This window comes from Macrobrachium rosenbergii, chromosome 26 (assembly GCF_040412425.1).
Source record: "Macrobrachium rosenbergii isolate ZJJX-2024 chromosome 26, ASM4041242v1, whole genome shotgun sequence".
Taxonomy (NCBI): Eukaryota; Metazoa; Arthropoda; class Malacostraca; order Decapoda; family Palaemonidae; genus Macrobrachium; species Macrobrachium rosenbergii.
The window spans coordinates 37,473,949-37,490,263 of record NC_089766.1 but is presented as its reverse complement, the minus strand read 5'-3'; the positions used below and the strand labels follow the sequence as shown (position 1 = coordinate 37,490,263).

Sequence of the window (16,315 nt, the reverse complement as noted above, 5' to 3'; positions counted from 1 at the left end):
ATGCTGAATTTTGATTTGCTCGTACGCTATGGGGATCGCTCGGTTCATGTCTCTTGGCTGCCGTGGGGAGGAGAAAGGTTTCTTGTGTAACGTTGAGTGTTGGTTTCTCCTTCCCAATGTGCAATGCTTCCAAGAGGCGTAGGCGGCGGTGGTCGGTAGTTTGGTCAATTATTTCGATGTTTGTGATTATGTCTTTTCTTTCTATTCTCTGGTTATGGACGGTCATGATTAAAGATAGCCCCCTCTTGGGGGTGGCAGGAAATCCTCTTGGAGAAAAGCATCGACTTGGATGAGAAGGCTCCGCCCGAGGGTACATGCCCCGGGCAGCCAATCATAATTCAGCACCGATCAATAACACCCCCCCCCCCTATAAATACCAACCCGAGTACCTCGTTTCTTCAGACCTTCTGCAACCACGTCCAGAGGATGACCAACGAGCTGGTCAAAACATGTCGACGGTACCTAGAATAGAACCTGAACCCAGACGAACGATTTCTGATTGGATATAATAAAAGACTTCCCATATTCCGCACACTGTCCTTTTCCAACATGAATATCGGCCAGTTACTGACTAACATCGCTGAGCCTGAAAAGTGAATCATAAGGAGGATAGAAAAGACACTATATAAGATAAATTCGCATAATACAGCCATCCTTTTTAATAGGACCTGTTTAAAAGAGGGTCTATTCCCTTCATATACTTCCCTTTGGCTGCATGACCCCACTGCCCAGCAAGAACCAGGCACAAGAAGCTTCAGAAGGACTCTACTGCAGCGGCAGCTGTCGTCCAAAGAGAGAGAGAGGGCCACACTCGTTGAGGAGAAGAAAAACTTGTACTCCGAGTGGGCGGACTTCCGCTGACGCAGCAGCAACCCTGAAGCAGCCCCTTCGAGTGCCTCAGAAGAGGATGAAACAGCGAGGGCACTGAAGTGACATCATCGAGTGCCTACGTCGCTTGGAAGAGAAAGATGCGGAGAAAAAGATGAGGACCATCACCAAGAAACTGATCGCCCTCAACGGGGGCAAGCTACGCCTCCCACAAGAGAAAAAGGGATATATAAATCTCACACTATATACTCCGACTCCTGAAGAATACGAAATCCTGAAAATGGGACTTAACTGCCACTACATCACCCGGCTGAGGCCCCTGGACAAGTGCCTTGAGATCGAATATCTCATGGATAATATCCGAAGACAAGAGGACCTTGGCAACCTCCGTACGACAGACACCCTTCAACCCCTCCTGTTGGCTAAGGCCCTTACCGACCGGGGCGACTACATAGGTAACATCATCGACCGGCACCTGAGGGAGGCGGCCAAGCAGTTGAGGGAGAGAGAAGACATCACCGTTCGTAGGGCCGACAAGACCGCCACTTTCGTCCTCATAAACACTGAGGACTACCATTGGAAGTTGGACGATATCCTGGCGGATAGTACCAAATTCCAAAGAATTACTAAGAACCCTGTCGACGAGATCAGGTGGGAGGTGAACAGGATCATAGAGACGGTCAACGCCACCTCCAACGCCCTTCACCTACCACCAATCACAGGGGACTATGACCTGGGGTACGTCTACTGGAACGTCAAGACGCATAAGCAAGGTAACCCCCTGCGCCCCATCATCAGTCAGATTCCTGCCCCGACATACCAGTTGGCTAAGAGGCTACATACCATCCTTACCCCTTATGTTCCGAGCAGACACAGTCTGAAGTCGTCAGCAGAGTTCCTGGAGGCCTTAAGAGCAGTGCCTCCTGGAGGCTGTATTGCTTTGATGGATGTGGAGTCCCTCTTTACCAACGTCCCCGTCGATGAGACCATCCAAATGATCTTGGACCGTGTGTATAGGGACCCCACCACCCCATCCCTGAACATCCCTGAGCATGCCCTCCACGCCCTCCTGGAAATCTGCACCAAAAAGGCCCCTTTCTCCAACCATCGTGGCTATATGTACACCCAGATCGACGTGGTGGAGATGGGTTCTCCCCTCGGAGTCCTCTTCGCCAATTTCTATATGGGCACTGTGGAGCAAAGGGTATTCGAAGATATACGCCAACCAAGGATGTACGTGCGCTACATCGACGACACCTTCGTCAGCCCAATTCGCAAGAAGAGATCGAAAACCTGAGGCGTGCCTCAGTTTCACGATCGAGAAGAGCCAAAACCGCTGCCTCCCCTTCCTTGACGTCCTCGTGGAACAGACAGAGGCCTCTTTCTCTACGAGGGTCTACACGAAACGCACGGACCTGGGCATGTGTATGAACGGGGCGATCGAGTGCCCCGAGAGGTATAAGCGCTCCACCATCAGCGCCTACGTCAGGAGGGCCGTCTCACACTGCTCCTCTTGGAACGACACCCACGGAGAAATAGAACGTGTAGCCCAAACCCTCGTCGACAATGGACACCCAAACCGGGATATAGAAGAATCTATCAAGGCGAACATCGATAGATGGTACCGTCAGGAATCTCGCCTCGATGCCCCTGAATGCATAGAGCTCTTCTACAAAGGACAATTTCACCATAAATATAAAGAAGATGAACGTGTCCTCAAAAACATCATCGAGAGTAATGTCAGCCCTGTTGACTCCAACAAAAATATACATCTGGTTATTTATTACAAGAGCAGAAAGACGAGCAGCCTGGTTATGCGCAACAACCCAGCCCCCCCTCAGCAGGACCCCTTGAAGAAAACCAACGTGGTATACCAGTACTCATGCCCCGTCCGATGATGCCTCGGTTCTTACATCGGTATGACCACCATGAGTTTCTCCAAGAGGATTTCCTGCCACGCCCAAGAGGGGGGCTACCTTTCATCTTGCCAGGACCGTCCATAACCAGAGAATAGCAAGAAAAGACATAATCACGAACATCGAAATAATTGACCAAACTACCGACCACCGCCGCCTACGCCTCTTGGAAGCATTGCACATTGGGAAGGAGAAACCAACACTCAACATTACGCAAGAAACCTTTCTCCTCCCCCGGCAGCCAGGAGACATGCACCGGCGATCCCCATAGTGTACGAGGCAAATCAAAATTCGGCATCCGAGGATCGAAATTCTTCTCTTCATCCTCAGCACTACAACGCCGCTCAGACGCAAGACGAGAACCGAACATCGACTTGGATGAGAAGGCTCTGCCTGAGGGTACATGCCCCGGGCAGCCAATCATAATTCAGCACCGATCAAGAACCCCTATAAATATATTATTATTATTATTATTATTATTATTATTATTATTATTATTATTATTATTATTCAGAAGATGAACCCTATTCATATGGAACAAGCCCACAGGGCCCATTGACTAAAAAGTCAAGCTTCCAAAGAACATGGTGCTCATTAGGAAGTAAGAGAAGGCAAAGAAGAGATCGCACTTATTAAAGAAAATTTCAAATACGCCTTTATTAATATGCACTAAAAAGTAAATTTTTTTTTGAGACACCAGAATTTTCTTACAATTAATCATGTCTACAAAAATAAAAGTGTGGGCGCCAAATATGGAAGGAAATGCTACAAAATATTGTTTTATTTCTTGTAGCATTTCCTTCCATGTTTTGCCCACACTTTTATTTTTGTAGACATGAGTAATTGTAAGAAAATCCTGGTGTCTCAAAAATGAAATTTTACTATTAATATAATTTTAATAAAAGTGTTTAAAATGTTTTATATTTTTTTATTTTATACTTTTTAGTTTTGACAGAAATTGTACCAATTATTGACTGTAGCCAACAAAATTTAACATGGTATCCTATTGACCCAAAGAAAGTTTGAAAAATCTGTAGAGTTAATAACTTATTCTACCATGTCAAAGAAGGCATGAAAGATCTGAGGGTTATTCACAAATCCTGAGGTACTGGGAGAGGTCATTGTATGGTTGCTAGAGGTCACTGCCAACCTACTGATCATATAAGGTTGTATGGTCACCAAGACTGAGTAACCACGCAAAAATTCAAGTCCATCGGATGAAGGGAACAGGTCGAAAATTGAGTTACAAGTTTTGACCCAAACAGACACAGAAGTCAAGTTAAATAAAAGCATGTAAAAAGAGCAAATGTTTATAAATAATAAATAAGATAACATTCCATCTTTGCTTGAACATTTGAAGTTCCATTTGCATGACATTCTCAGGGCGACTGTTCCACAGTCCAATGGTGTGAAAATGAAAGACCTCTGTAATTAAGAAGTTCGACAGTGAGGCACATTTACTGCATGTTAGAGCTGTTGTTCAGCAAATCTGATTGCTCTCAGTAGGAAAGGGGATCAGGGATCAACTGTGAATGTGAAAGATCTCTATTAAAATACAACCTAAGGAAAATCATAACTGCTAATATTAGGAAACAGAAACCTGCCACGACGAACCAATCTATCTAAAAGAGATAAATCTCTGGCAGAAGCAGACATCCACACTGTAGAGCAGTATTCTAGTAAAGGAAGTACAAATAACCTAAAACAGGTTGCACTGATTTTATCAGTTATAAATATATGAGACCTCACGAACAATACCTAACTTTCGTGCAGCATTTGCTGAAACTTTCATTAGATGTTTCTCAAAAGTAAGATATGAGTCAAAAGTTACACCTAGAATAGTTAAAGCTGCAGACTCTTTCAGCAAAGTCCCATCCACCTGAAGGGGAGGATGGGGTGGGAAATCTGCATGACATCTGTTAATCAATAGTGTTTTCACTTTAGAGGAGTTCAGCCTCATACCCCGGTCCATGTCCTGACTGAAGCTGAAGGCAGCTTCATTTCTCATAAATGGAGACCATACTACACCAACAAATGTTGCATCATAGGCTTACTGAACAATCTTGTTTTCCAGGCCAAGAACACTACCTTGTGAAACTCCAGACACAATAGGTCTTGGTTCACTACAGGTCCCAACAACAGCAACTCGCTGTTGCCTACTTGTAAGAAAATCTTGAAGTAACCCTAAAAAATATCCACCCACTCCAAGATTCTGAAGTTTATAAATAAATGCCTTATGGTTTACTAAATCGGAAGCAGAACTAAAATCTATTTGAATTACTCTTCACTCAAAACCCTTATCAAAGTTCTCTTGCAAATGGCATAACAAGTCCTAAAAGAGCATTGCAGGTACCTAACTGGTTTCTATATGCATACTATCAGCTAACAATCCTTTAGATTCCACCTATTTGTATAATGGCTTCAAAATAAGCTTTTCAGCAACTTTGGAAATCACAGGGAGAATAGCAATTGGCCTGTAGTTACTGTAGTCTGCAGATATGCCACTCTTTGGAACAAGCACTGTATTACTAGGCTTGCACTCATCCACAAAGATACTAAGTCATCAAAAAATCTATGGAATCTACTAATCTTCGGAGACAACACACTTGACATACTTTTTTAAAAAACAAAGGGAAGAAGCCACCAGGATTTTCTCTATCCCAGCTATCAAGATTATCCAGAAATTTCTTAACAACCCTGGAGCAAAGTGCAAATTTTGTAAGAATAGGTTCAGGATGACAAGTATCAGGGAGAGGGACATCCTCAGCTGATTGCTTAGCTTTAAAAGTTCAATGAAGCACTTCAGCTTTTTGCCTAGGGCCCGTAACCAATCTACCATCATCTGTTAGTAGTGGTGGAATGGAAGACAAGCCTGACCTAAAGATAGATGATGCCATTTTGGTCCACCACAGATGAGGCGGAGAAATTCTTTCAAACATCCTCTTCTAGGAATTGTTGTAATTTCTCTCAGCTGTATGGTAAGTTCTATTTACAGCAATGTGAGAGTCGACAAAAATAGTGTAATTTTCATTTGAACGATTTCGTCTCCATGTGTTGAATTTGGTCTGTTTGTCATGGTAAGCTCATCTATATGTATCATCAAATCATGGCTGGTCATCTATCCTGAATTTGATTACTTTTCTAGGGACATAACTTATTCAAATAGCTATCAGCATTTCATTTAACTTCTTGGGATCAGGATGTAATATAGCATCTGAAATATTAAGTGCCTGACAAGCTTCAATAATGCGATCCCAATTGGTTCTAGATTTCAGCCAGATGTTTTTTCCAATTGACAGGTATGTCCATCTCAATGGCTCAGTGATCAGAAGTGACTGTATATTCACAGACTTTGGACTTGACAATACCTGGAACATCTGTGAATATGAGATCTAATCTATTACCAAAAATATGTGTGGGTTCCTCAATTAGCTGGACAAAATTGGAGGAGACACAAAACTTTAGAGCAGATCGCCCATGTTGATCTGTGGAATTTGAATTTAGCCACTCGCTGTGCTTTGCATTACAGTCTCTGCAAATTACAAATGAAGCTTTTGAATTTTGAGACTAAGCCATGCTAATTCTTTCCAAGAGACTGTCATATAGAGAATCCTCGATATTTGGATTGCGGTAAACACATTTACTCATTGTAAAACTTACCGAAAAGAACTTCATGGCAACTACACTCCAAAATTTTTCTGACAAATATGTTGTCTGACTTATTGTGCATGTGGGATGTTGCGATGATAAGTAAAATCATGGCCATCAAACCCCAAGATTAAAAACTCAACCTTTCACTTCTTACTACTTACAAGAGTCTCAGATAAAAACATCAAATCATACTTATGGGCACAACTCTGGAGATCAAGAAAATTTGACCTTAAGCCCCAAATATTTGAGTAAGGCACTTTGAAATTTCTCTTACAGTGATTTGTCATAGGTTCGGGGTTCAGCTCAATGTCTCCTGAAAGAATTAAAATTACCAACAAAATCAGTAGCAAAAATAATAGACTCATTACAACAAAAACATTGTAAAAATCAACTGAACAATAAATACCATTAATAACAACAGTATTTACCTTAAAAAAAATTATTTTTTTGAAATTATATATAAACAAGACCATATGTCATAAAAATAAGCGCCGGAAGCAACTAGTCCACAAGGTGGGTCTGGCACACCTTGTAAGGCAAGTAAGAAACCTGCCAGCTTTGCCACAACAACTGAGGGAGGACGGTAAGGATGGATTTAGAAATTATAAAACGATCAGAAGGAAAAGATTACGTAAAGACGACGACACTTCCTTGATAATCCACCAAGCAACTTTTGCTTTCTCATCAGCCTGTCCTTCACACTTTTCAAACAAACAGGAAAGTGAACAAAAAAGATAAATGCCTGATTGTACCCTCAGGCAAAGGAACTCATACCAAGACCATGGAAGGCCACTGTACAATGGCTATGGCACTGCCCAAGGTTGGTGTATTCAAAGTAACCATCTTTTATAAGGGTTGCCTACCAAGGCTCAAGGGTCCCCTCTATGGACTGGTTTGATTTCAGTGTCCTTCTCCTAGAAGAGTCGCTTGCCAAGGCTAAAAGTCCCTTCTACCCTAGCTCGTGTAGGCTGAGATGTCACGCCCTGAAGTGAATGTTGCTAAGAAAAGCCACATTAACTCACTACCACAAAGATCTTAATGAAACTATTGGATATTTTTTAACCCACTATCTTAAAGATATTAATGAAACAAAGGGATATTTTGAAACGCCTTCTTTATAAAGTTTTAAAAATAAGCTTCAGTCTGTCAGCGCCTTCTCGTTCAACCCTTCTTTATAAAGTTTTAAAAATAATCTTCACTCTGTCAGCGCCTTCTCATTCAAAATAACTCATTTACTTCCATATTTACTTGCTTGGACGCTGACAGGGCGATATTTTGTTGCTGCATCTCACTTGAACATAAAGGATGAATATGGATTCCTTTTCCCAGATAACATAATGATAAATGCTTTGTTTCTTTCATGTTTTACACGTCAGAACAATGGTTTCATCAGCCCCTTAATTTCTCATTTTGTTGTCCAGCCTCTGTAATTACTATTTCTTTGTTGATCCCCGGGTAAAATGTTTGTCTTCGCGAAATTCGTAAATATTTGATTCTTATTATTTTACCGCCTTATTTTCCAATTTTCTTTATCCAGTTTCCTTTTTCTGTCCAGATCTTCCAGCAGACATTTAGGGGAATGATTTGTGATTTTCTTTAGACAACTCGGATGTTTATGCCAATGAATTGAATAGAACGCACAAGTAACTAACCAGTTTTCTTTGTTATAAAATAAAATGGACAAAATATTATATACAGAAATAAAATAAATGTGAGTGGCATATTTTTCCAAAATTTCCTTACATCAATATAAAAAATAAATAAAATATTGATGGAACGCTAGAAACTAATAAGCATTATTGAAAAACCTTGTTTCTAATAATTTTCTTCCAAACTGACTTAAATAAAAAAAAAAAAAACAATGGTTACTTTTAGCTAGGAAATTTTAAACCATTTATTCATTTTAGGCCATTCTTACTTTTGTTGGCCGGTGGAGTCCAGAGGCCTACACCAAATTTCTTATCCACTTCAGCTCCTCACTATCAATTATTGGTCTCCATTGTGCGAGGTATCAGCCTCTACCAGTCATCTTGATTGAAATGAAAAGGAACTTTTCAGAGACTGCTTCTTTTCATATGGAGGGAAACAATACTTTTGTTTGGGGTTTTGTATACATACAGCAGGGACTTGTCTATGTTCTGTGGGGCGAAAGAAGAGCTGGGATGAATTGCTACTCATTTCGGGTGTGATTTTCGATGTGTTATTATCATCACTGAGGTCACACACACACACACACACACACACACACACACACACACACAGAGAGAGAGAGAGAGAGAGAGAGAGAGAGAGAGAGAGAGAGAGAGAGAGAGAGAGAGAGAGAGAGATAATTTATTTGAAATCATTTATAAATATCTATTGCTATGAGTTTAACAGATATTCTACGTTTACCTGAAAAACTCTTGTAACAAAAGTGGACGACTATTTTGGAAAAAAAAGAAACTGCTTTATCAGTAGAAGATATACTGTACATTTCTATCACCTAGACATTTCAGAGACTTTCTTATTATCGAGCAAAAGTAGGAATACAAAAATGAAACGTTGTCTTACTTACAAGAAACTTTGATGTGTATCAAAAGAAATTACTAGCAAAATTCCTTTCCTGTAAAAGCTGAAAACTTAATATTTCATCGATTAAAGATAAATACACAAATTCATGTCTTGATGCCTCGGCGCCTTTCCATTGTTTTGGAAATATTGTCTCTAGATATTGTTACCATTTATATTTATCGATGGCCCATGTGCCGTTCGCTCTCCATATTTGTGGAAGTAAAGCCCACGTTTACGAGCTTCATAGAATTACAGTCTCCCACCAGTTTCGGTCACATTTAAAGTAGCAACTGTTCTTTTCATTAGTGTAGAAGATGGAGATGATTTAGTACTCATTTATGTAAGATCCTCGTGTGATTTTCTGGTTGAATTGGCTCCTCTTAAGGTCACAGGATATTATTGCGTTAAGAGAATGATAAACGCATTTTTTCCAGGAATTTAGAGCCTCTCAGAGTAATTCGATTGATAACTGTATAACCAAAGTTTTATTCGGTATATTTAAAGTTAACCTTTCGAGATATCACGTTCCTTTTCTCTGTTAAATCACAGACTATCACATAATATCTACGGTTGAAACAACACTACAATAACAAAAGGAATAAATAAATGTCCAAATAAATGTTAAACTTGCATGTCGAGTGCAGGACATTTTAATTTGTGTATGCATACGCTCTCTCTCTCTCTCTCTCTCTCTCTCTCTCTCTCTCTCTCTCTCTCTCTCTCTCTCTCTCAGCGGTGAAGCTAGAAACAAAATTGCTTCATAATATTTAGCCAGTGACCTTTATAGCTCATTCAAACCCCATTAAGCGTTCTTAAAGCATCAAAGGACGAAAGTGAATGAATCTTTAGAGTTTCCCTAACGTTCTTAAATGTCAAGAGGGCTAACATTAATGTACTGAAAGGGAAATCTAATTAGATTTGGGTATCGATGATGGAGTTCTCGGTACCTGCGTCTCACGCGCACGCACACACTCACCCTCTGTAAGAAATTAGTAAGGAAAATTAAGAATGACTTTTGTGCTAGTCGGTTAACTGTGGTGAGTTGCAACTGATCCACGATCTTCATCCTCAAATACTTATTTATCTTATTTATTGTTATTGATCAAAGATTTTTAGTTATTTTTCTTATTTTGCTTATTCCTCAATGTCCTTTTCTGCGCTAGGCTACCTTCCCTAAAATAATAATAATAATAATAATAATAATAATAATAATAATAATAATAATAATAATAATAATAATAATAATAATAATAATAATAATAATAAAGCAAAAACATCTCATAATAGCAAGTCACTAAAATGGTGAAGAAATCCAGTGCTGTAGATTTATATAATATATATTATATATAGTATATATATATATATATATATATATATATATATATATATATATATATATATATATATATATTTTTTATATATATACTATATATATATATGTATATATATATATATATATATATATATATATATATATATATATATATATATATATATATATATATATATATATATATATATATATATATATATATATATATATATATATATATATATATATATATATATATATATATATATATATATATATATATATATATATATATTTATATATATATATATATATATATATATATATATATATATATATATATATTTATATTATATATACTGTATATGTAAGAGCTATTAGAAGCTAGTCGATTCTCCTTTTCAGCTGCTACTGCCTCTCCTCCTTTCGTTCAGGTAACACGGTTGCATTCAGCAGCCAAAGTTGCATGCGTCCAAGCTGTTCTGGACGATCGCAAGATTAAGATTGACCCGTTGGTTTAACTACCACTCAGACACTCGAGACGATTATCTGGTTTACCTATGATGGTGTTAATTGAACTACGAAACTGGCTGTCTTCAAATTTACGGCCGGTTTTCCTCTGTTAAGTAGACGTATTAAACTGCATTTTTTTTTTTCCAAAACTTTACTTCCAAGGTGGCTTCAGTTAGATTGAAAAGTTGAATCGAGCAGGTTCTCGAAAGCTCTCTTTTGTATATATATTTATAAAATATATATTGACACCTAAACCAATAATATAATAATAATAATAATAATAATAATAATAATAATAATAATAATAATAATAATAATAATAATAATAATAATAATAATGTCACATTTTAATAGTATATCGCTACGAGAATAATCACCATATTAAAGTAGATTTTCCATTGTTAAACGGGCCCACTTTTGATGTAATGCTCTACATTTGGATTTATCAATTAAAGGAACTAATCCCCTTAATAAAGAAATCTAATATGAATACAGATCACAAATTTATTACAATATATTACTTAGTTATTGATTAACATTACTAATCCGGGATTTACTCTTCTTTGTAGCCTTCCTTTGGTCTTACTTATAACCAAGGGGTACGGAATTTGGCAATAAAAGTTTAGTCTTGCTCGCCACATTTGTGGTGGAGACATTTGCGGCCTTACAAGCTGCTTCTTCAAAACAACCCCGGGCCTCCAGAGGCGTCCTTGAAGAAAAGGAGTGTCATCAAAGAATTGACATTCCCGGTGGAAGGATGCCACCACTCATGTATCGGGATGACCACTATTAGACTCCCCAAGCATCTCTCATGCAATCTTCAACAAGGGGCCACTTTTAACCATTATGCAGAAAATCATAACAAGAGACCAGACAGAGCTAAGCTTATAAAAAATACAGAAATTACTGATCAAACACCGGACCGACGACGCCTACGTCCATATATTAGAAAAAAAAAGCCTAACATCAAAACGGTGAAAGAGACAACATTCTTCGCCACCATCATAAGGAGACATATCAGAAACCAGCCGACACCAAACACCGCAGAGAGAGAGGGAGAGAGAGAGAGAGAGAGAGAGAGAGAGAGAGAGAGAGGAGGAGGAGGAGGAGGATAGGAAAAGACAGGAGAGAGAGAGAGAGAGAGAGAGAGAGAGAGAGAGGAGAGAGAGAGAGAGAGCACTGGATGCCGACGGCATGTCACCTGGATGGCCTATTGTACCAACCACACAAGTTGTGGGTAGCCGAGCCAAGGAGGTTAGATTGACCCCAGCCAACGCCCACCTCCAGCCAGCAACACCGGTTAGGCCTAGAAGATCGCAAATCTGAGACAACAGAAATCTTTATATGTCCTTGGGAAACATGAAGACTGTAAGACGAACAGAGAAGACTCCATACAAATTAAATGCCGTGGAAACAGCTACAATTTTCGACGCAACTGCCCTCAGAGAAGGTCTCCTCCCTTTATTATTATTATTATTATTATTATTATTATTATTATTATTATTATTATTATTATTAAAAAGGTTTCAACGAAATTATATGTTCACGTATAATGAGGAAATAAAAAGGCAAGGATATCGCACACACTCAAACAACTAGCCATAGTAACAACAAAAAGTATGTAACAGGTAGAGCGCTTGATTGAAAACACGTAGCCTAGATGTTTTAAGTCTGACGAAGACATAAATCCGTGGGAAGGTAACTGTCCTTATATCAAAATCTCTGCATTAAAAAATTGGGGAAAGACGATGGTAGGAAACATCTCGAAAAAGATTCCTGTCAGCTGGGAACTGTGCGGCTACGGAGCACAAGCCTAATCAAGAGTATTGAATTAAGGCGCAAGTCCACGCGCTGGAACTTGTTAGATCTTTCACCACTGAAACGGAAATTGACAGGAAGGAGGTCTGAAGGGTGTAACAAGACGAAAACCTCGCAGTTGCACTATGAATCAATTGTTAGGAGAGGGTGGAAAGTAAGATGGAAGAAAGAGAATATGAACGGAGGTACAGTAAGAGGAATAAAAGGTGTTGCGGCTAGGGGCCAAAGAGACGTTGCAAAGAGCCTAAAGGTCCGTTCACACATTCACGTATCAGCCCATGCATGTTCACGCATGTGAAACGTGGCTATACTGTAGGGTTTGTCGGCGTGATCAAGTGGATACGTGTCAAAGGCCGATATCCGTAAGTCAACATAACGACACCATAACGTAAGTACTGAGTAATGCGTGTTAAGGCTACGCACTGCGCAAGATAGACGGGATGCTTACGTGAACTGCCACGACAATAGGCCACACCCCCACATGTAATGCGTGGCAGAGCAAGTAACACCCACTCACGTATACCGTATGTGTAATGTTGTGCGTTACGACCTCACGACACCCTCACAACATCCCCACGTACATCGGCGGGTATACGCCAGGTACAAAAGGGCCGTGCTGTGCACATGTGTTTGCAGTGCCATTCAGCGCCTCCCTGTAGCAAGAAGTATTCCCCTGCTGCTGAATCAACATTGAGAACATTGAGGACATCGTTGGCCTTATAACACCAGCACACAGACAACAAAGAAACGTAATGGGGGCCGTCGTGGAGTATGTGCACTGCATGGTATTGGTGGAAGCTGTGAAGGCCTACATTGCAATTGAAAATAAGAAAATAAAGTGGAGGCCGAGGAGGGTTTGGGCTTGGCCGTACTTGCAAAGAAGAGTGGAGCTAGGCCACTATGACAACCTGATGGAGGAGCTGGCAACCGAAAACCCAGAACTATACAGGAATTTTACGTGAACTGACAGAGACATATTCAGTGAAATAGTTGAACGTGTCACACCCTACATTGAGAAGCAACGCACATTTTGGAGGGAACCCCTTACGCCAGGACTGCATGTGGCTATCACCCTACGTTTCCTCGCCACAGGTGACTCATATAAGAGCCTGCAATACGCATTCCGGGTAGCCCACAACACCATAAGTTGCATTGTACCCGAGACCTGCAGGGCCATTGTTTCTGCCTTTGGAGATGAGGAACTGCAGGTACCACAAACACCAGAGGCTTGGAAGCAGGTTGCCCGCTGGTTTGAGGAATGGTGGAACTTCCCCCACGTAATTGGAGCAATAGACGGTAAACACATTAGGCTCCGTAACCCTCCCTTTGGTCGTACGCATTACTACAATTACAAGAAGTTCTTCTCCATGATTCTACTTGCCATTGTCGACGCTTCATATAAGTTCCTCTACGTGGATGTGGGTGCCATTGGGTCAGAGTCGGACGGTGGTGTATTTGCCCAGACCCGTCTGTGTGAAATGCTGGCAAAACAGGAAGCAAACCTTCCCCAACCTGAGTTCCTACCAGATGCAATAAATGGAGCTCCTGTAGACTACTTCCTGCTTGGTGATGATGCCTTCCCCCTGCGGAACTATTTCATGAAGCCCTACCCCAAAAGAGGCCTGTCCAAGGAGGAGCGGATCTACAATTACAGGTTAAGTAGGGCAGGGCGGACGGTGGAGAATGCCTTCGGGATTCTGGCCAGCAAATTCAGAGTACTCCACACGTCAATGTGTATCAAGCCTGACTGTGCAGAGTCAGTAGTGCTGGCCGCGTGTGTTCTGCACAACCTTATAATAAAAAGAAATCCACGCAGGCAGGAAGCAGATCAGGAGAACCCCATCACACATGATTTCATACCTGGTGCCTGGAGGAGTGACCCACCCTAGGAGACGCTCTTCCAACCATGGGAGGCAACACTGCAACCAGGAATGCCAAGGAACAACGCAACATCCTGAAAGACTACTTTTCATCTCCTGGTGGTTCCATTACTTGGCAGGAGAACTACTGTTAACATACATTTATATTTGTTATAATAATTTCTCTTTGTATGTCGACTTCCAAAATTTTTAATATCCGTACAGTTTACTTTTTCCTTTGTATTTATGCATTTATTTGTTTTACATATGTCTTATTTGTGCTATTATTCTTACTTCATTTTATTAGTATAATGGTTTTTAGTTCATTGAATAAAAGTTATTTTTCAATTATATGTTTATTGTTTATACTAATCATGATATATACACTGAAACATACAATATCAAAAATAAACATTTGTTATATAAGTTAATTTTCAACTGTATATTTGTTTGCATATTTTTTTTTTAGTACTGGATCATACACTCTGACATTTTTAACGCAGAAGCAAATACATGCATTGCAATGTGGCTAAGTGCATTACTCCAAGGCGTGGGAAGATTATAACTTTGAATATTTTGAAATGGTTTATACCTTTATATAGGCCATTACCAAGCAGTAGTGAAGAACAACTTAATAATATGAAAATACAGATATTTTTTTTATTTTTTTATTTTAATATAATATACCTTCACTTACTTCTTATTTTTGTTATTCTTACTTCATTTTGTTACTTCCATGGTTTGTAGTTCATTGAATAGAAGTTACTTTTCTATTATATGTTTATTGTTTATACTAGTGCTGATATATAGATTGAAACATACAATAATACAAAAAATAGACATTTGTTTCTATAAGTTAATTTTCAACTATATAGTTGTTTGCATATGTCTTAATTGTGTAATTATTATTACTTCATTTTGTTACTTTGATGGTTTTTAGTTTATTGAATAAAAGTTATTTTTCAATTATGTTTATTGCTTATACTAATGCTGAAATATTTACATGGAAACATACAATAATACAAAATATATACATTTGTTTACATTGACACATACACAAAATAGATATAAAAAAAATGTTGCCTTAAACTAGAGGTTCTCCAGGAAGCTGCTCGTTGGCAAAGACACGTTGAGGTCCCTGGGTGTGGACGCCACTGCAGGTGCAGACAGCTGCGCGTGCAGCATCGCCACCTGTTGCACCGTGAGGTTGAGAGGCTGCGCCATGGCACCACTAGGTGTAGCAAGTGGCACATATGTAGCAGCAGCAGGAAGGGGAGCTGGGGCCGCAGGCGGAGCATCCCAGAGGGCTTCTGCTTGAGTGTGGGGTATCAGATGACGTGGTGGCCTCGTGATGCCCTCTTTGGTAGCCCTCACAAAGCGCTGTATGGCGGAGATGAACTCCACCTTCAGCGCCATCCTCAGCTCGGGCCCCACATCTGCACAGTCGGTGGCAAGCTCCTCCAGGGGGTTCCACCAGTACATCAGCTTGGGGTCACACACAGGTCTTATGGCCCCCTGTAGCCTTTGCCGAGCTGACTCTGCTTGATGCAGCAACACGTCCAGGACCCCACTTGCAGCCTTGTCCTCCTTCCGTGACTTCCTTTGTGGTGCAGGATCATCAATAGTGGAGGACCGGTCATCGGACAAGCAGGGGACTGGAGTGGCATCGTCAGCAGGATCACAAAGGGCAGGAACATCAAGGGCAGGACCATGGCCAGGAGGGTTGCTGCAAGCAGCTGCAGCAGACGCAGACTGTAAAGAGATGGAACATGTATGAGAGAATGTAAATGTACTGTGAATGTCAAGTTTGTAGTTCCATTAATTAAATAAACTGTACATTAAAGTTTCAGTCACTGATTTACTAAACA

The 16,315-nt window shown here is 40.1% G+C and overlaps 2 protein-coding genes across 2 annotated transcripts; both read left to right on the top strand.

Annotated features, from left to right (window-relative positions):
* The first annotated feature begins 982 nt into the window (after positions 1-982).
* Positions 983-2,125, top strand: LOC136852814 (uncharacterized). Its single transcript, XM_067127714.1, has one exon. The coding sequence runs from the start codon at positions 983-985 to the stop codon at positions 2,123-2,125; it is 1,143 nt and encodes a 380-aa protein (XP_066983815.1).
* Positions 2,126-2,249: 124 nt separating this feature from the next.
* LOC136852813 (uncharacterized) lies at positions 2,250-14,477 on the top strand. Its single transcript, XM_067127713.1, has 4 exons — positions 2,250-2,284; positions 2,986-3,143; positions 10,663-10,768; positions 13,559-14,477. The coding sequence occupies exons 1-4, from the start codon at positions 2,250-2,252 to the stop codon at positions 14,475-14,477; spliced, it is 1,218 nt and encodes a 405-aa protein (XP_066983814.1).
* The last annotated feature ends 1,838 nt before the right edge of the window (positions 14,478-16,315 follow it).